The following is a 17,438-nucleotide window of genomic DNA, read 5'->3' on the forward strand; positions in this document are numbered from 1 at the left end:
ATGTGGCTAGAGTACTACACACTCATTGCTCTACCATCCAAAGGGTAGTGGTACGTTTTATACGAACTGGAACAAACAAGCGTAAAGCGGTAAGTGGCAGGAGGCGTAAAACTAACGCTTTAGATGATCGTTTTATACGAGTCAACTCTTTGCAGGATCGTCATTTAACAGCGGTGCAAACAAAAAATCAGCTTCAAGAGGTTCGAGGCAATAATGTAAGTGTATTTACAGTTCGTGGAAGATTACATAAATTTGGTTCATAAAGTTGCAGACCAGCAACTGGGCCCAAATTACATCCACGGCACAGAGTGGCTAGACTACAATTTTCCAGGGAACATTTACATTGGAATTTAGGACAATGGAGTAATGTTCTTTTTACGGATGAGTCGAGATACTGTCTTCACTCATCAGATGGGAGAGAACGAGTATGGCGTCGAACTGGAGAGAGATTAGCGGAGTGCGCTTTCAGTCCCTGCGTTAGCCATGGTCTGTTGGTATTTATTGAGGGTTCGTTGACTGCATACCGGTATATTGAGGAAATTTTAGCGAATCACGTAGTACCTTTTTCTCGATATATCGGCGATGATTTTCTATTAATGCAAGATAATGCGCGACCTCACTGCAATGTGTGTCACGCAATATTTAGAGGAAGTTAATATTTAAAATAACCCTATATAATAAGTCAAATACAAAATTTTATTAAAAACTCACTATACTAAATTAAAATTTATAAATTTTTACACAGTGTGCTAAAAAAATTATCAAAATAGGGCTAAAAATAAGAAAACTGAAATACTTTTAATTTAACCAAAATTTTCTCCGTTGCGTTTTTTTGCATCTGAGTGTATAAAATGCGTACAATCATACAATTCACTAGTTTGGTGCAATGCAATAATACAATTACTTTTTAGTACCGAATAATATAATAATAATACCAAAATTATCCGATTGTATCAATTATGCATTAGTTTATAAATAGGACATACAGTTACGAGCACTCTTGGAGTTACGAGTACCTATACATATTCTTCTTCTTTCAGCTGGTGATTCCTTATTCCTCCTGATAGCCATCGGTGATAAATTTTCTTATTATTTATCCATTTTCCACTCCTTTTCTATTTTTGTCTATTTTAGTATTCGTTGTGACCATGTTTTCCTTGGTTTACCTTTCTTTCTGCTTCTTGTTCTTCTTGCTTCCTAAACCCTTTTGACCAGCCTACTAACTTCCATTCTGCAAATGTGTCCGTACCAACTTGCTGATTATTCTCCATACTATTTATTATGGGTTCCTGTTCTTTTTCAGTTCTTATTTCCCCATTTATAATTCTATTAAATTTTGTTATTCCGCTATTCATTCTTTCCAATGTCTAGTATTATCTCTGCCTTCACTAATCTATGATTTGTGCCTATTTCTGTGTATTTATCCATTTGTATATTCTTTAGTAGTTGTTCCATTTCTACCGTGTAGACAATGCACTTTTCGCATGCCTTCCTTCTACCACATAAGTATATTTGTCTTCTTTTAATTGTTTCCAGAATGTATTTTTCGATCTTAATATCATTTATCGTACAGAATTCTATAGTTATTTCTCAAATTCTGTTCATTTTATCCTCTCCGTCTCCTTCTATACAGCCAGCACCTCTTTAATCATTCTATTTTAGAGCATTTCTCATTTTACCAATCTTTCTGATCGTCATTAACTTATTTCGTCGTGTATCTAGTTTGTTTTTTTTTTTTCTAACAGATTCGTAATGTACCTACTTCGATTTTGTTGAAACCATTATTACAGATGATATTTGATTGATATGTAGATCGGCTTCCCATTACTGAGAATCGTGATTTCTTCCAATATTCCTAACAATTTTTCTCCATTATTCTCTATCTTCAACTACTCTGAGAGATTCGCGGAATGAGTTTCCAGCTGAATTCTTAATTTGGTCGAATCATCTAGTTGGTGATCGTACTCTTGATCTTCTCCCCGGAACGTTTCCAGAAACAATTAATCTCTCCAAACTATCGTCACCTCTGCGAACCAGTGTCATCAGCAAATCTTAAATTGGAGATTTTCCTACCAGCCACTATTACTCCACCGGCCCATCCATCTAAAGCCATCCTTATGACATATTCACCATAAATGTTATGACCTATTCACCATTATATGATGTCCCATATATATATATGATGGATCAGTTATGTCCTTATGACATATTCACCATAAGTCATGTGACAACACGCATCCTTGTCTAACACCTCTCACCAACTTGAATTGGTTCGAGGAGAACTTCTGATGTAATAAGTGTCACCAGATGCATTGATGTGCCCATTTCTATTAAAATGGACCACAGATTTATCCAGCTTATACAATCAAATGTCTTTTGGTAGTCAACGAACCATATAATCATAGGTACTTGAAATTCTCTAGACTTTTCAATGAGTTGTCTCAGGTTCAGGATTTGTTCCCGTGTACCTTTACCCTTTACAAACCCCGCTCGTTCCTGAGGTATTTGGTAATGTAGATAGGTTTTTAATCTTTTTTTGATGATATGCAACAATATTCTACTAGGATGTGTTATTAGTGACAGTGTGCGGTAGTTTTCATATCTTGTAGTAGTTCTTTTTTTGAGTAGCGGGATATTAATTGAGGTACACCAATCAGATGGCCATTTTCCTGAATACCAAACAGCGACACATAGAATGGATGATATGTAATCCTTTGTTACCTAGTAACTGTAATATTTCACCTGGTATTGAATCAATGCCTGGGTATTTATTTCTCTTTAGCCATTTAATTGGATCTTTGACTTCAGCGAGTAAGACAGTAGGTTTTCTAGGGTAGTCAGAGGGCCACTGGTTTTCTCCTGGTACCTCGTTATTTTTATATAGCTCGCCACAGTAGTTTCGCCATGTTTCCAATATTTCGTCAGTATTGGCCTTTAGAATACCTTCCTTATCTACTACAGACCACGTTTGAGATTCAAATTCTCTGGTAAGGAGTTTGATCTTCTGAAAAATCCCTCGGTTCGTTTTGACAGCCATGTTCCTCTATCTCTCTGCATATTTGAGAGATGTAATCAGCTTTGTCTTTGCGGCACTGTTTACTGATTTCTTTCGATAACGGCTGTATTCATCATGTGTTCTGTATCTAGTTTTATGTTCTTTTTTGTGTTGAATCACAGTCCACGTATAATCGGATATCCACGGCTTACGGCCCGTGGAAACCGTTGCCTCACAGTCTTTTGCATCCTCGATTACGTTATCTTTGAGATAGATCCAAGTGCTCTCAGAGTCACTATCTATTTGGCCTAAAGAAAGAGCTTCTTCTAGGTTTTGTCTAGGAAGTCATTGATTTTTGATGGATTTAGGACATGACTTTTCTTATGGGTCTTATTTTTGGGGACTTTAAACGAAGTCGAACGTTCCATACCAGGAGTTGATGATCGCTTCAGTTTGTGCCAGGATATGTTTTACAGTTGATGAACGACGACTTCCATCTTGATCTTATTAGGATGTAGTCTATTTGATTTCTTGTTCGTCCGTCTCTGTCAAATGTATAATCTTCGTGGATGATGTCGATAGAATGTGTTTAACTGTAGGATGTTGTTTTTCACAGAACTCCACTAGACGGTCGCCATTCTCATTTCTCTGTCTCAGTCCATTTTTGCTCAGCACTCCTTCAATATTTTCATTAGATGACCCTACTGGCGTTAAAGTCTCCTAAAATTATGATTAGTTCACGATTCGGAATAGCGCTAACAGTTTCTTCTAGACGACCATAGAACCTGTTGATGTCTTCTTCTTGTGCAGCTGTTGTAGCAGCGTATATATGGACAAGGTGTAGGGTATTGGTGAATATTCCCATTTTAATGGATGTTGTCCTGCCATCAACAGTATTATATCCAATTACGCAGTCGTTCAGTTTAGAGGGTACAATTATTGCGACTCCATTTATTCCGACTTGTGTTATCTCGGCCTGAAAAATAGACGACGTTGCCAGCAATTGTTCTTTACCTCCCCAGTGAGTTTCTGAAATGCTCAGTACAGAAAGATTGTGGTCTTCCATTTCTTTTTCAATTATGTGTAACTTTCCAGGGTTTTGGATCGGTCCCTGGACGTTCCATGTACCAATTCGCTGCCTTTTTCTTAAAGTGAAATTTTGTGTGAAAATTTCGATTCAGTCACACAATTTCTGCCAGGTGCCTGGTTTCTTACACCTTGGCAGCCGGTAGCATATTTCACACCATCCGACCCGGAACCGGGAAGGCGCCGATCTTCACTTACTGAAATTGTCATCGTTATGGGAAGAAATTCTCTTAAGAAAATAATGCAGTGGTTTCCCATTGCCTTCTACACTGCTGTATATGTGCCGTTTTTGTGGCTATCATTCTCGCCGCATGATCAGTTTTGGAACAGCCAGCTGCCACTGTCCAACCTATCGCCATGTCTGGCTACCCTCACGATCGGGTAGTAGGTTAATTGTATTTATATAAATTGGGATAGAAAAAATAAATTATTGTCGTTGTTATCCTTAACTTGTTAACTTTACTTTTTAACAATGAAAAAATTCTTTTTAGAAATCAGTATTAGATCTTCTGTACGAACTGCTTGGTCTGTCCCAACCGGAGTGGTCAGATGAATTGTCCGTAGCGTTGAGTGCAGTTGATCCGTGCGAGCCGCAAGCCTCATGGAGGCTGAACGAAGGTTTCGTGGTGGCGGAGGGTCGATCTATTCTACCTCATTTGGCCAAAACAACTCCAAGTACAACCGATATGCATTTGGCCCTCTTGTTATATTGTTTTCTAGAAAACGGCCTTTTGGCAGCTTTGACAGAGGTGATAGCAACCAGTGATACATTTATATGCGTCAGAGCTTCTATTTTGCTAGGTATGTATTTTCATTATACTAATTAAATTAAAATCTGCTTCAACTAGGTATAGGTGATTACACTTTTATGTAAATTTAAATTTATTTAAAGTAGTTTTTATTTACTTATTTTATAAATAAATAAAATTTCTATTTAATTGGGTTGATTTTCAATATTTTAAACATATTTTTAAGAGTTATTTTTGAAAAAATGTTTAATATAAATTTATTGTACACATTAGTACATTATAGTACAACATTTCAAGAGTATTTTCTGAAATTTTAGTACAAAAATATTAAACATTGAGAAAATGTTAAGAGATACATGGACTGCTTTGTGTCAGTTTTCTCTGTCTTACTGGGGGACAGACTGGTATTGCAACGATCAGTCATATCTTTCTTGTATTATATGTCTATGGTTGACACAAGTATAATAACCTAGAATTATATTGACACAGAACATAAACATAGAAGTTATTTTGGTTTGTTTTTTAACCAGGAGGAGTAAACTAAAAAGACAGATTCACACCCAAGAAAGTACAGTAATTTGAATCGTAACATTGTTAATCATCGTTTTTGTCTTTGATGTGTGGAAAATAGAAAAGATAGTTATGAAATAAAGATGTCTAGTGGATTATAATACCTAATTATGGAAAACTGTTGATATGTAGGCAGTTTGATACTTAAAATTAATCAAAACCGGTTGTTAACGTTTATCCAATGTTAATGCAGGATTTATACGTAAATCTAGGACTTCAATCTCCATTTTACACTGAAAATTTGTCGCGTATACTAAATTTCCATCAATACTGGATTAACTATTGAATGAATTACCGAATTACATAACTATTTTTTCCATTTTTTTAATATCTTTCCTACACACAACCTGTGCCTGGCATTCTAAAATTTCATCAACATTATTATTACGTTAATACACAATGAAATTTTAAAGTTTTAACCTACCTTATAAAAAGATTCGAAGACAATAGGTACGATGTACAACTACAATAAATAACGTTTCTTCGATAATTCAAAATAAGTTTTTATAGGAAACAACACCAAAATTTCAAATACAAAAATATAAAGTAAACAGATATTTAAGAAACGATAAATAATAAAGAAAATAATAAACTGAAAGATAATTACCACGAACAAACTGTGATAATAAATGGGTTTTGTATTCTTGTGTACTCTGGTGACGTAACTCAAGCATCCCCACCCCAGTCGGAAGAGGCAACCGTAGTAAGTCTACGAACCGTGGTATCGGACAACCTCACACGTCGATTCTAACCTAACTTTGTTTGCTTATGTTAGAATAATTTTTTCCAATTCACTTCCAATATATATTTTTTTGTTTTTTTAATTACAATAAAAAAATGTTGGATTGTTATGAAGAAGTTGAAGAATTGTTAGAGTTTATTTATCACATTGTAGAAGAAAATCATCCGGAACGTATACGAAAGCCATATATTCATGATAAAATTATATCTAAAATCCAATGGAATTTAAAAATATTTCATCAGCGCCTTAACCTAAACAACAAATATTGTATGCTACTATATATGAATATAACCCGTTTTTATGGGATTGCCCATTTTTCAAATGTACATAGTTATTAATTAATTAATAACATTTGAAAAATTTTAATTTGTTGGGTTGTTAATTTCACTTAAAATTTTATTTAAAGTGGGCATTTTATTCCTGAAAAAGAAGCTGTGTAATATCTGTCGTACAGATGCTTTAACTCTTTCATCGTATGTTGCAAGGATAGAAGGTCGACCGCCAATATTTTTAGGACATCTTACTTTTCCAGTCTACTTATATTCCTTAATTGTTCTGTAAATAGTTGAATTCGCAACACCTAAAATTAGCACATTACTTTAGTAAGTCTTGATATTAACAATAACTATTCTGCAAAACTAACCTGTTGCCTGTTTTATTTTTGCTACCATGGCTGTTATTTTCATTCCAGGATTATCAATTTTTATTTGTTTGTACATGTTTATAATGCATTGTTTTTCATTTAACGATAAATGACCCAAGTCTACTCGGAGTTTTTTAGGTGTAGAAGGAAAATTACCACTAGTACACTTCCCGTCATATAAAACTGGTACACTTTTTTTTCCCAATGTAAACCTGGGTTCAGACTGGATACAGTGGTTCGTGATTTAAGTCGCTGTTGCCATCACAGATAACGGAATTGCACTAAATCTAATTAAAAAAAAATAAAGTTATTATTAGATAGGTATTATTTTTATCATTAACAACAAAAAACCGTATTTAATAAATTTAATAACCAGAGATAGGGTTCAGCTAATATCCAAAATATTTGAAGGATCTTTAAACCTAGATTATTGGCACAGGGAACATTGGAATGCATCTACTGTACCTAATTTTTACTTCAATTACCTACAGAACACGAACTGTATTTTGTATCAATAACTTTAGTCACAGGCCAACTACCAAGATTAATTTATTATTTATTATATGAACGATAACATTAACAAAAACTAACATTATACTTTATCCTACGTAGATTATAAAGTGACAGATCCAATACCTCACTGTAATGTTTTATTATAATAATTTAAAGTTATGTCTAGATTGATTTTATCTATCACTATATTTGAATTGAAATATTTTCATAAATTATAATAAAACACAAATCAAGGTATGAGTAAAAATTACTAGGATGCATGTTTAAACAAATTTAATGTGACTGACTGATCGAGAATGCTCGATGTTTTAGTTTTTAGAATACTCAAAACTGACGGTCTGTCACACAGCCCTGCTTTTAGCTGATTTTATATAATATTTTCGTTGAACTGGCAACAGTGCCCTAGAAATTAGAATGACACATGTGACAAGATCAACTTACACAACTTAAAAAACATGATTTTCGGTAATAAGAGTTGTACCAGTTTTTTATGACGCGAACGGTACTTGGCATTGAATCCATATTGTTATCATAATAACACTAATAAGTCGCTAAATAATTCTGAAAAGAACTGTTTTTATATTAATGCAAACAAAAAATCTAAAAATTAAAGGAATAACGCAGAAAATACAACAAATCATCGATATAAATTTTGAATTTTAAAATTTCATAAATGTCATTAGTGTCAAAATGCCATAATTATTTATCTGTGGCCATAATTTTGTGGAGTAAACTTGCCTACGGTTGGACCAATTACACACCAGCATTACGGCGCGGTAAATTTAAATTACTCCTCCTGGTTAAAAAACAAACCATAGTACCAGTTACATCAAGCAACTATTAATCTATTTTCACATTTAACACATACTGAACGAAAAACGTGAGATGCACTATAGTTTCATTTTGTTAGTGGGCACGAAAAAAAAACTAAATTATACATATAAAAAGATGAGTTAAAATTAAGTAATAAAAAGAAAAATTGCTCACACACTTTAAGCATTATAATTGTGAGGAAGGATGAGTTTTCAATTAAAAAAATATATATTATAGTTAAATAAAAAAAATTGTCTGGCTAATTGGTATTTACCAAAGCTATCCAATTAAGTAAGAACAAGGTTGTTATTTAAAACAATAAACATTTTTTATACAATAAAACATCAACATAAAAGGTGTCCTTTTACATAGTTCTCCACTTACATTTTCACCCACAATAGCAAATTGCAGTTTTTGTTTTTATGTTATACCATAAAACGCTCATTTGTATGTTTGTTCTTGTCGATATGTTTGACGCTGGCTCCACACATGGGGGCCAACGTTGGCCCCAACAGCGTTCGTCCAATGTGTGTACCGACAAAACTGTGTTGGAGCCAATGTTGGCGCCAACGTTTTTATGGCTTGCTCCAACGTTGGGAGTTTTTCGTAGACTGTCGATTTTTGCGTACACAGGTACACATTGGCGCCAATACTGGTGTTGCCGTTGATGCCGGCCACACATTGGCGCTACAGCAGTGTTCCAATCGGCGTATATGAGTATCTTCTTCATACTTTTCAAATTACTAACTGGTCATCAACAAACAAAATTGTTTTGACTGTTGTTTATCGTTTTAGTTGGTATTTACTAATCTAATTCTTTAATTCTGTTTTATTATTAATCAGTATTATGTATAAAAATATTACTTTATAAATGTTTTTATGTTTTTTTAGGTGAACTTTTAAGACTTATCCAAGTATTGTTACCTCCTGGTTGTTGTAATATTTCTCCTTCTCTTCCATCGTTATTAGAATATGCAACGAAGAGTAAACCCCAAGCTATTGCTGCGATTACTGCGCTACAACAACTACACATGTAAGAGTTTATTTACTTATCATACCTAATATCATACATAATAAATCATAGAAAAGTAATAAATATCACATCATTATTCTAAATGGTAGTTATATGCTTTTAAATATATTTTCATCATTATACCTTGTTGTTATTTTAATAAGAATTTATTTTTAAGGTTAATGAAACGCAGACCAGCTTCTTACAGTCTTCATCTAGATTATATAATTAGGAATAGTGTTCATAAAAGAAATGAACACAAACATGTCAAAAATGTCAAATATAGACATGTTAGTACCATACAAAGGAAATTACATCAGGTAAATATAATAGATAATTTAGTAAACTCATATCAGAAATAAACTTTGTTTTCATACTTTTTCTTTTCGTAAAAAAATAATTACGGCAAAACTGTTTTGTAGCCGAAAATAGACAGTTTTGGTTAACGACTTTTTGTAATATAAAAGTTACTACGCCACTGGATTTGGAGTGGCTTTAAATGGCCATAACCGTATTTGATATCCATATACACACACACTCAAAAATGTATTGCATATTATCTGTAACGCCACTGAACAATTCTCATTTGAAATTTTTTGCACTGATTTTTTTTTGTCTACTAAAATAATGTATTTTATTGCTTGTTTTTTGTTTCCTAATCGTCGCAAAGATTCTCAGTATTCATATTGCGTTTATCAGTTTTCAAAAACCGAACTTTGTAAAAATTGGTTTGCGTTTTATTCACTTTGTAGTGAACAATATGAATAGACAAGTGATATCTGAGTTCAACAGAGCTAAAATCGTTACTATGATTGAGGAGGGCCACACATAAGACGACGTTGCTGTCCGGGTTGGAGTTAATCAGAGTGATGTGTCTCGGATTGTGAAAAAATATCGAGAGACGAATTCTGTTAGCGATCGTCCAAAAAAACGGAAGATCTACGAATCCCAGAAGAAGATCCCAGAGTTACTACGAATGTCCAAGAACACTTTTTAACGTTAACTGCCCGGAGAAACCCCTCTATGACTGTCCTAGCTATTAGAAGAGAGCTCCAGCAAGCTCATAATATTGTAATTTGCGATCAGACTATTAGAAACAGGTTACATTCAGCGAATTTATTTACAAGAAGACCATTGTTTGTACCAAAGCTTATGTTAGAGCAGAAAAGGACTCAACTGAAATGGACCAATGAACATTTACAATGGCATGACAACCTGACCTCAATACCATTGAGCACGGATGGGATATGCTCAAAAGAAAAATTCAATCCCTGCAGCCACCCAAAAAAATCATTAATCAAAACCAATTAATAAAAAAATCATTAAAAAACTGTGCCTTTTTCGACTACTAAAACGCATTGTATATTCTCCGGAAATTGGGATCAATGCTTTAAAATTTGTCCAGAACTAGATATTTTATTACTTTTCAAAATCAAAATTTGAATAAAAATTCTCTATTTTCGACTAGGAAAATATATCACAATACACATCATCATCATTGGCTTTTACAACTCTTCGTGAGTTTTTGCCGCGTTTACTATTGCCTTCCATTGATTCCGATCCTGTGCTATTATTTCCCATGGCCTTACTTCCATCTTCTCCAGGTCTTCCCTGACTGCGTCTTTCCACCTTTTTCTAGGCCTTCCTGTCGATCTTCTACCATCTGGTCTTTCCCAAAACACATTGCTAATCAGTCTGTCGTCATCACTCCGTACCACGTGGCCTGCCCATCTTAATCTATTGGCTTTTATGTATCTTACGATGTTTCCTTTGCTTATTGATTTCTTTCTTTCTCAATGTCCATGTTTCACTTCCATATGTCACTGCTGGTCGTATTATGGTTTTGTACATTTGGATTTTGGCACGCCTTGAGAGAAGCTTTTATCACAATACACCCTGAAACATAAATAAACATTTTATTACTTAATATTAAAAAAAATGATTGAATTCGGTCAAATTTTACATGGATAATTCCAAGCTAAATTGGTCCAATTGTATGATCTTGATAGAGTTGTATAAAATATGTTTAATTTTATACTTCTATTTTAGTTGGTTCTTAGAGATGGCGATGATCCAGTTAAGGAAACCGGAGTATTATTAAGCAACGATGCTTACACATGGGATTGGAGTTTAATCAATATTGTATTAAAGGTGAGATATTTGAAAATTTTATTGGACAGTCGTATCGAAGGGAATACTTTTATTTTTTAATATAATGCACAATCTGAAAAACAATAAAAAAAATATTCATTCAATAGTCATTTAGGTATTAAAAACAATATAATAATAGTCTCCCGTTTTATACCGCTGTCGCGGCTTTGGGAGTATAGCAGGGTAGTCTGCTATATCTAGGGCCTACGGTATACAAGGAAGGTAACATGGCCAGTGCTACGCTTCAACCGTCTATTATTACCCCTGGTTTTACCCAAGGTACTCATTTTTATTCAGGCTGAGTCGACCTGGGGCCTATAGACATTTTTAAAATGTCTAGATGTTCTTGCCGGCGGTGGGATTCGAACCCCGGACCACCGGCTTGCGAGTCAAGCATCCTACCGCTTGCGCTACGCAGGCCCCAGCCTATTAAAAACAATACAAAACATAAAATGAACATAATGTAATTCACTTACCGTAATCTTAAGTTGTAAGTCATCTAATAATTAATTTTTCTATTGACTAAATTTCTATTATCAAGTAATATATCTATCTAAATAAAATGTATCAAAATAAAACATCAGAAAGAATAAAAGATATAAGAGTAGAGATCAACCATTCTACTGTTGTACTTTTCGTTAGTCCTATCCTTGTTCCTAAATCAGGCGAGACAGTACTTGTCTTTAGCACTTTGTCGTGAGGCCTTTATACAAAATCCTGTTCTTTTACTAAACTCAATTCAACCAAGAAGGCCTATGGTCTTCTTGGTGAAAAGAAGCCTAAGAAAACAGAGCCGAAGGTAGCCTTACTAATAGATCAATGATACCAAGAAATGATTATATCAAAGATAATAATGGAGAAGGAAGGCCTGAACATCATTGGACAATACGGCCCAGAAAATAACATAATATAACGAAAATGGATAACTGATGATAAACTTTTGCACGAATAACGAACTTAGAATAAACAATACATTTTTTGACCAAAAAGACTCCAAAGCTCCATGATAGATTATGTTCGGGCTTAAGTAGTTTGTTTGCATTTGATATAGATCAAAATATGTAGTCCTGATAAATATATACTCGTAGAAGCGTTGAAAAATATCTAACGTGGTGGTCTAAGTTGTGACACGATTACTCAGTCGATTAGGTCTTTCAAGACGAACGTATTGAATGTTTCTTCGGAAAACTGGATATGTTGCCACAACACCATTGATATTATAATCATCACTTTTGCATAGTACACAGCCAAAAGGGTCTTTAGGAAAATTAACGGCCGAAGATGCACTATTCCCCATCATGATAATGCGAACTCCCGTGGGGTCGTCTTAAACAAGTGACTTTTTGAGCAAAAAACGTCGAATTGATGGGTCATGCGCAATCTAGCTTCCAAAAGACTTATTTAATTATCATCGAAAAGTAAAATGAGGGGATCAACTTTTCACGATACCTGCAGAAGGGGTTGATGCGTTTATATTATATGTTTTGTTATCCCAATTAGGCCTAGAACTTAAAATATTTTAATTTTTCAGGGGGAAAACAACTCTAGAATCGATCTAAACGACATTGCCCATCGGACGTTTATAAAAAAACTGATCGAATTCTATATGCCTTCGAAAAACAAGTATTCCCACATGGACTTGGGTACTTCGAGAACGTCGGTGGTTTATACCACTGCTGGTATAGAGCTCATCAACTTCCTAGTGGAACTTCGAGATTCCGATTACAATGGACTCAAACCGCTCAATTTGATCGTGGATCTTTTTAAAGACATTCTAAGCAATATCAATTCCATAATGACGAGCAAGAGCGTCCATGATTGTCTCTTCAGTCCTCAGCATATGGTCAATACGCATTGCCAGAGCTATTTTTTGTTCATTGGCCAATTTTCGAGAACTGAAATTGGAATTAAGGTTTTGGAGAACATCAATATGTTTAAAAAGTAAGTATATATTTTTAAACTTACTTAAAAAAATGATTCAATTCTGTTGTCTACAATAATGTAATATATTTTACTTTATTTTTTATTTGAAATAACATTTAAAGCATAATTTACCCCAATCACGAGGAGGTTTGTTAAATAAGATTATCTAAAACTCTCCTGTTCACATATTTTGATAGATTTGTCTAAAGTGAACAGAAACACTGTATACACTACAGGTATACGCGCTTAGCACGGTGTGTGTATGTGTGTGAGAGAGAGAGAGAGAGGGTTAGAGTGAGAGAAGATAACCTAGGCGGAGTGATGGAGAGAGTCGAAATGTTCCGAGATCATGACAACGCGTCACCACTCCAGTAGCTGAGCTGATCCGCCACATTAGATGTTTCACATCAAGAGCCCATACACTCATGTCTGGCATTCAATAAGATGAAATAGCTACAAATATTTTTTTTTAAGTATTTATTATTCGTAATTATTATTTTCTCATACATAAAGATAGATTTTATAGCAATACTTTTTTTGTGTGAAATGTTTGGGAAGTGTCGAAGAGTTTCTTTCAACATGTTTAAGGGACCATTCAAAGGACTTTTCAAAATGTTTGTACATTTTAAATTACATTTTGTAACAATATATCAAATAATCTTATAAATAAATATTTGCACAGATAAGATTACTACAATCATTTTTATTTCATTTCAGATTAAAAGAATTGGCAACAACTACAAACCATGACTGTTACGTTAAACTCATAATATCGTCGTTGGAGTATATTTTCCCAGGTCCGTCTAGAGACATTTTAGAAGCTGTAATAACATGTAATCAGGAAAGTTCCCGTCTCTATGCCACTCAATTCCTCCACGTGCTACTTCGTGCTGGAAACCCTCTATTTTCTTCATGGGCCATTCAGTTATTAGTCAATCAACTGTATGATAAATCCCGGTCGATTTATCTCTCTGCTTTGGCGACCCTGAACGAAGCCTGCGAATTACCAGAATGTCTGCAAGCGCTGATTGATATTAATCCAGATTTGGGAAAGTTGGGAGAGAAGGGGACTTTGCTATTTGTGAGATTCTTGTCGATGGAAAGTGGGTTTAATAAGGTCACGAAAGAAAGAGCTTCTCAGGAGATTAAAAAATGGGATGAAGGTTTTAACTACAGGTAATGAAATGTTAAATATAATTTTTCTATTCGTATATTAGGAAGAAGTCCATAATTAAGTTTTCACTAATTGTTACAAAATAAATCACCATTTTGTAATTTAGTGTTCGTCAAAAGTGAGCGCCAACTATTTTCTGAACTCAAATTAATAAATTTGACTGAACTAAGGCACTTTTTCGTAGTTTTTAGACAGAGGATTTAGACAAAGCGACGTAATGTCGCTAAAGCTTTTTAATCTAGCCTAGAAGACCTCTTCAAAATTACAAATTGGTAATATATGGCATCAACGTTGATGGCAACAAGTTAAATCACTTCAGCTTCGCTGACTACATCGTGATTATGGCGAGCACATTCGAGTAATTACAAATTATGATGGAGGAACTCGCAGACAGCTCCTAATACGCTATAAACGTTAAACACGCTTTAAAATGATTAAATTCTCAGGAGATTGAAGTATAGCCTGGAAATTTGGCAGACTTGTTTGCGTTACCAAATAGTTGGATACTATATATTATGAAACGAATTCGAGGATAATATTTTTCAAAAAAGTTGTACGATGTATCAATCATTCCTATATATATATATATATATATATATATATATATATATATATATATATATATACATATATATATATATATACATATATATATATATATATATATATATATATATATATATATATACATATATATATATATATACATATATATATATATATATATATATATATATATATATATATATATATATATATATACATATATATATATACATCATACTATCATTTTCGCATCGATACATTATGCTTTTACCATCAATTTAGCATCGTCTTGCAAAGTAGCATCTGTATATCGACGCTACTTTACAAGACCTTAATAACTTTTTTCCTGTACTTGTTACAAGAATTTTAACCATCTCATTGATTAGAGTGTTGATACCGTGTTGATATTTTAAAATATCCGCTTTCTCTTTTTATCCCTTACTGAGTTATACAAGTTTATTCCAGAAAATGTTTGAGTCTAAAATGATGGTACAGTGAAAATATTATATATATTTAGTTCAGGGTTTTACCGTTTACTCGCTGCCATTATATACATGAAAATGTATATCCCACTTTCATTATCAATCATTTTAGCATCAGAAATTTGGCATCGCTGTTGAATATAATATTACCCACAATGAAATAGTAAATTTAAGAATATATATATATTCTTTTCATCCACAAATCATTCTGGCATCATGGTTGGTTAAAAGTAACGGGATATGATATTTGCAACTACCTATGGTATCTTCGCTCCAATTGGTCCAGTCGCGACGTACAGCCCCTCAAATGATAGGATTTAACCAATAAAATACAATAAGACAGAAAAATCAAATATAGCAGCATGTCAAAAAGGCCTTAATTATATATCTTCGTTTCTATAAGTCCAATCGTGACGTACAGTATCTCAAATGACAGGATTTAACGAATTGAAAACAATGAAATAAAAAAATTAAATATAGCAACATGTCAAAAGGGCCGTAGTCACGTATCTTCGGTCCTATTAGTCCAATCGTGACGTATAGTACCTCTAATGATAGGATTTAACATAAAGAATACAATGGGATACAAAAATCAAATACAGAACAATGTCAAAAGGGCCTTAGTTGTGTATCTTTAGTTCTATTAGTCCAATCATGACGTACAGTACCTCAAATGAAAGGATTTAACAAATAAAATACAATGAGGTATAAAAATTAAATAAAGTAGCATGTCAAAATGGCCTTAGTTATGTATCTTCGGTCCTATTAGTCCAATCGTGACGTACGATACCTCAAATGATAGAATTTAACTAATAGAATACAATGAGATAGAAATCAAATACAGAAAAATATTAAAAGGGCCTTAGTTACGTATCTTCGTTTTTATTAGCCCAATCGTGACGTACAGTACCTCAAATGATAGGATTTAACCAATCGAATACAATAAGATAGATAAATAAAATACATCAGTTTATCAAAAGGGCCTTAGTTATGTATCTGCGGTCCTATTAGTCCAATCGTGACGTACAGTACCTCAAATGGTAACATTTAACCAATAGAATACTACGACGTAGAAATCAAATACATCAACACGTCAAAAGGATTTTAGGTATATATCTTTGCTCCTATATATGTTATGTCAAAAGAGCCTTAGTTGCGTATCTCAGGTCCTATAGGTCTAATCAGGATATATGGAGCCTAAAGTGATAGGATTTAACGAAGATAATACGATAGTGGAGAGAAATTCAACATGGCTGCATCTAATAACACCTTAAACTGGCAGCAATAAAACGAATTTACGCACAGAGGTATGTGGCATATTACGTGACAGAATTTATCAAATACCATACGATTACGTCATACATCTCTTTGCATACGTCCACTTTTAGTTAACTACTTAGTATGTATTCAGTACTTAGCTTTACGGTGTTGAGGCATGGACTCTTAAACAGAAGAATGTTACAAATCTTGAAAGCTTTAAGATGTGGTGCTACTGCCGTATACTAAAAATAAGTTGAGTGGATAAAATTACAAATGAAGGGGTAATACGTAGAATACATAACGATCCAGAAGTTATACTAAATATAAAAAAGAGAAAACTTAAACACTTTGGCCACCTGATGAGTTAGTGATGAGTGAATTATTCAAAACAGCAGTAAATAAAATTAGAATCGCCCTAATGATATCCAATCTCCGATAGGAGAGGCACTCAAAGAAGAAAATATAAAAGACTCGAAAAATCTCCAACGTTCACTGTTAAACATATTCCTCCCGTTCACTGCACACATTTACTGCTCCTTGACGCTGTGACGAGAATGAGATAGGATTTAACAAATAAAATGACAGAAAACTAAACAAGACAGTGTGTCAAACGTGGAATGCGTCGTAGAACGTGAAATAGCGTCAAATTATATGATGGCCATAGACGTTTCTTTAATACCCAGCAAACGACTCGCTTTGTAAAGTTACATAGGCGGGATCTGTGCGAGAAAAAGTCGATCATTCGTTTTATAATCCAAAGGGGACCATAAAATATTCAA

The 17,438-nt window shown here is 33.8% G+C and overlaps 1 protein-coding gene across 1 annotated transcript in view; it reads left to right on the plus strand.

Annotated features, from left to right (window-relative positions):
- rictor (rapamycin-insensitive companion of Tor) overlaps nucleotides 1-17,438 on the plus strand; it is a 91,000-nt gene that overhangs the window by 41,223 nt on the left and 32,339 nt on the right. Inside the window, exons 8-13 of the mRNA XM_072526910.1 lie at nucleotides 4,573-4,882; nucleotides 9,003-9,144; nucleotides 9,302-9,443; nucleotides 11,173-11,274; nucleotides 12,806-13,215; nucleotides 13,915-14,373. Of these exons, the coding sequence (XP_072383011.1) occupies nucleotides 4,573-4,882; nucleotides 9,003-9,144; nucleotides 9,302-9,443; nucleotides 11,173-11,274; nucleotides 12,806-13,215; nucleotides 13,915-14,373 (1,565 nt within the window). The remainder of the gene's footprint in view (nucleotides 1-4,572; nucleotides 4,883-9,002; nucleotides 9,145-9,301; nucleotides 9,444-11,172; nucleotides 11,275-12,805; nucleotides 13,216-13,914; nucleotides 14,374-17,438) is intronic.

The sequence above is a fragment of the Diabrotica undecimpunctata genome, chromosome 3 (genome assembly GCF_040954645.1).
Source record: "Diabrotica undecimpunctata isolate CICGRU chromosome 3, icDiaUnde3, whole genome shotgun sequence".
NCBI classification, from domain to species: Eukaryota; Metazoa; Arthropoda; class Insecta; order Coleoptera; family Chrysomelidae; genus Diabrotica; species Diabrotica undecimpunctata.